This window comes from Dipodomys ordii, unplaced genomic scaffold (genome assembly GCF_000151885.1).
Source record: "Dipodomys ordii isolate 6190 unplaced genomic scaffold, Dord_2.0 Scaffold336, whole genome shotgun sequence".
Lineage (NCBI taxonomy): Eukaryota > Metazoa > Chordata > Mammalia > Rodentia > Heteromyidae > Dipodomys > Dipodomys ordii.
Window position 1 is genome coordinate 216144 of NW_012267552.1, and position 2703 is coordinate 218846.

Below are 2703 nucleotides of genomic sequence, written 5' to 3' on the forward strand. Positions count from 1 at the left end.
GCCCACTGTCTATAATTGTGGAGGAAGTTCCCAACATAGAAGAGATCGCCTTTCTGGTAGGCAGGGACCAGGTTCATCACCAGCAGGTCCAGCAGGCCTGCCTCCGGCCTCCATAGATTGCATGGCACATTCAGGGTCAGGGCTGACTCATTGGCACACTAAGGTGGGAAAAAGAATCAGAAAAAAACATGGAAATGAGAACACTTCCAAATGAGGAACTGTGATAGAGTGGATTGAAAACTATGCAGAAAGCATTATCTCAGAATAAACAAATCACATAAGAAGGTTCTACTTTGGGCTGGGTTGGGGTTAAGTAGGTTTTCTATCATGACTATACCTTGCCTGAGTTGCCTTGTGATTTCCTAGGTTTCTTTTTGGACAAATCTCTGAGATGGTTGGTTCGTGGCTTGCCACTGATCCAGTGTCTACAGCTTTGACTGAGGCACCCATACTTCTCTTGGCTGAGACCAGAGTCTCGAGACCTGCAAATACAGCACAAGAACATGTTTCTGGCTCCTGAGTCACAGGCCAAGTGAGCTGGCTTGAGCCAACTGTGAGTTACCGTGGCCTGCTCTCAGGGTTCCATGTTCTATTCCATTGTGAAGGAGGCAGGGTCACCTGTCAGGCCCAATGACCTCTGCCACTTCTTCACACAAGAAATATTCCCATCCACCCAATATTGCAATATGTACATGTAGACAAGTTAACAGCACATCTTGTTTGTGAAATCCTAATCTGCTCGTTCTGGCATGTTCTCTGCTTCCAGGAGTCACTCCTAGGTCACATTCATGGCATATCTGTCACTATTCCTCTCATCTGGCTCAAATCATTTGGCTTCTCAGGGCCTTCTGTGACTGCCACATCTTTCTGGCACATATTTTTGACATCTACCTACTTGGTCATTGTTTACTTTCTGTAGCCTAATCTGTTTGTCCTTAGAACCCCTCTCTGGTATCATCTGGAGCCAATGCAAATACTTAGAGAATCAGAAGCCTCAAAGATACCATTTTGAACCAAGGGGACTTTTCTTTGTGCCACAGTCCACTTACATCTTTACTTGTTCATCTTCCTCAGAGTTACTGTCCGGGAATCTGTACCTATGGGAGGACAGGAGGAAGTCACCTCTCAGCTTCTCCTTTTTGCCCAAACAGGACACATATGGGATGAGCTCATTCCCAGACAGAAATGGAATCTGACACATAAACAAGTGAGATATGTCTATACAGTTCAGTCAAAATTCTTCTATGAGAGGTATATGCATTTGGTCCAAGGAAAATGTGCCAGTGGCTAATACCTCAAATTCTAGCTCATCAGGAGCATGAGATCTCAGGTGCACAGTCTGATCAAACATTAGTCAGTAAAAGTCTAAAGACACTAATTTTTAAAAGACCAGAATAGCACCTATGGTTCAAATGCTGTAGTGCTAGCTCTGAGCATCTAAGAAACAGCACTCAGGCCCTGAGTTCAGATTGCATGACTGGCATACACACAAAATTCATAAAAGCTTCAGGGGTTTTAAATATGTAAAGCCAACATAATCCCTCCCTGAGGTCTCTGAGGTGATTCAGCCTCCAGTTCACCTGCCTCCCACAGACCCTAGCTTTTCCTAGGTCTACATTATTCACAGACATCCAATTCCCAATGAAACCTTATTTACTCATGGGAAATGTGATTTCCTAGAACCTCATCTAGGTGAGGGCAAAAGGTGGGTGCCACGGGCACATGCCTGTAATAACAGCCACACAGTAAGCAAGCTTCTGAGGTTCCAGTAGCTTTTCTGGGAAATGTCCTGGGCAGACCACTACTAAGAAAGTAGGAAGGGGGTGCACTTCTTGTCTCATGCCAAGCTCCTGTGAGAAGACCCCCGTGAAATCAACAGGTTCAGAGGGGTGGCAAGTATTCCACAACTCAGCAAGGAGGGGCTCAACAGACCAAGATGCGAAGGAAGGGGGAACACTCACTTTTTAAACACAATAGCCAGCACTTGCTCCATTGTCCCCCACTGTCTATAATTGTGGAGAAAGTTTCCAACATAGAAGAGATCGCCTTTCTGGTAGGCAGGGACCAGGTTCATCACCAACATGTCCAGCAGGCCTGCCTCTGGGCTCCATATATTGCATGGCACATTCAGGGTCAGGCCTGACTCATTGGCACACTAAGGTGGGAAAAAGAATCAGAAAAAATGATGGAAATGAGATCACTTCCAAATGAGTAATTGTGATAGAGTGGATTGAAATCTATGCAGAAAGCATTATCTCAGTATAGACAAATCACCTAAGAAGGTTCTCCTGTGGACTGCATGAAGCCCTGGGTTTGATTCCTCAGTATCACATAAACAGAAAAAATCTGAAGTCGTGCTGTGGCTCAAGTGGTAGAGGGCTAGCCTTGAGAAAAGAGGCTCAGGGACAATGACCAGGCCTTGAGTTCAAGCCTCCAGGACCAGCAAAAAAGAAAAAAAAATCCAGGGCTGATGACAATAGCACCTCCCTGTGAGTATACAAGATTCTTTCCAGCCCTCCTAGATGGGGAGAAAGTAAGTCACAAGTGAAAGGAGGGCAGAGAAAAGAGGAAGGCCAGGAGGGAATTTTTAATGCATTAACTGTGTTAATGACTTTTGGGATAGGATCGATTTCTTCATCTACAATGAATGGCTCTGGCCTGGGGAAGACCTGGACGTCAGCGGTCAGGTGGCCACACTTGAGC

General features: G+C 45.5%; 1 protein-coding gene across 1 annotated transcript in view; it reads right to left on the minus strand.

Moving 5' to 3' along the window:
* Positions 1–2696, minus strand: part of LOC106001641 — a 39348-nt gene extending 36652 nt beyond the window's left edge. The window contains exons 1-2 of the mRNA XM_013036679.1: positions 2600–2696; positions 1962–2155 (exon numbers count right to left, since the gene is read on the minus strand). Coding sequence (XP_012892133.1) covers positions 1962–2155; positions 2600–2638 — 233 coding nt within the window. The 5' untranslated portion in view covers positions 2639–2696. The remainder of the gene's footprint in view (positions 1–1961; positions 2156–2599) is intronic.
* Positions 2697–2703: the final 7 nt, after the last annotated feature.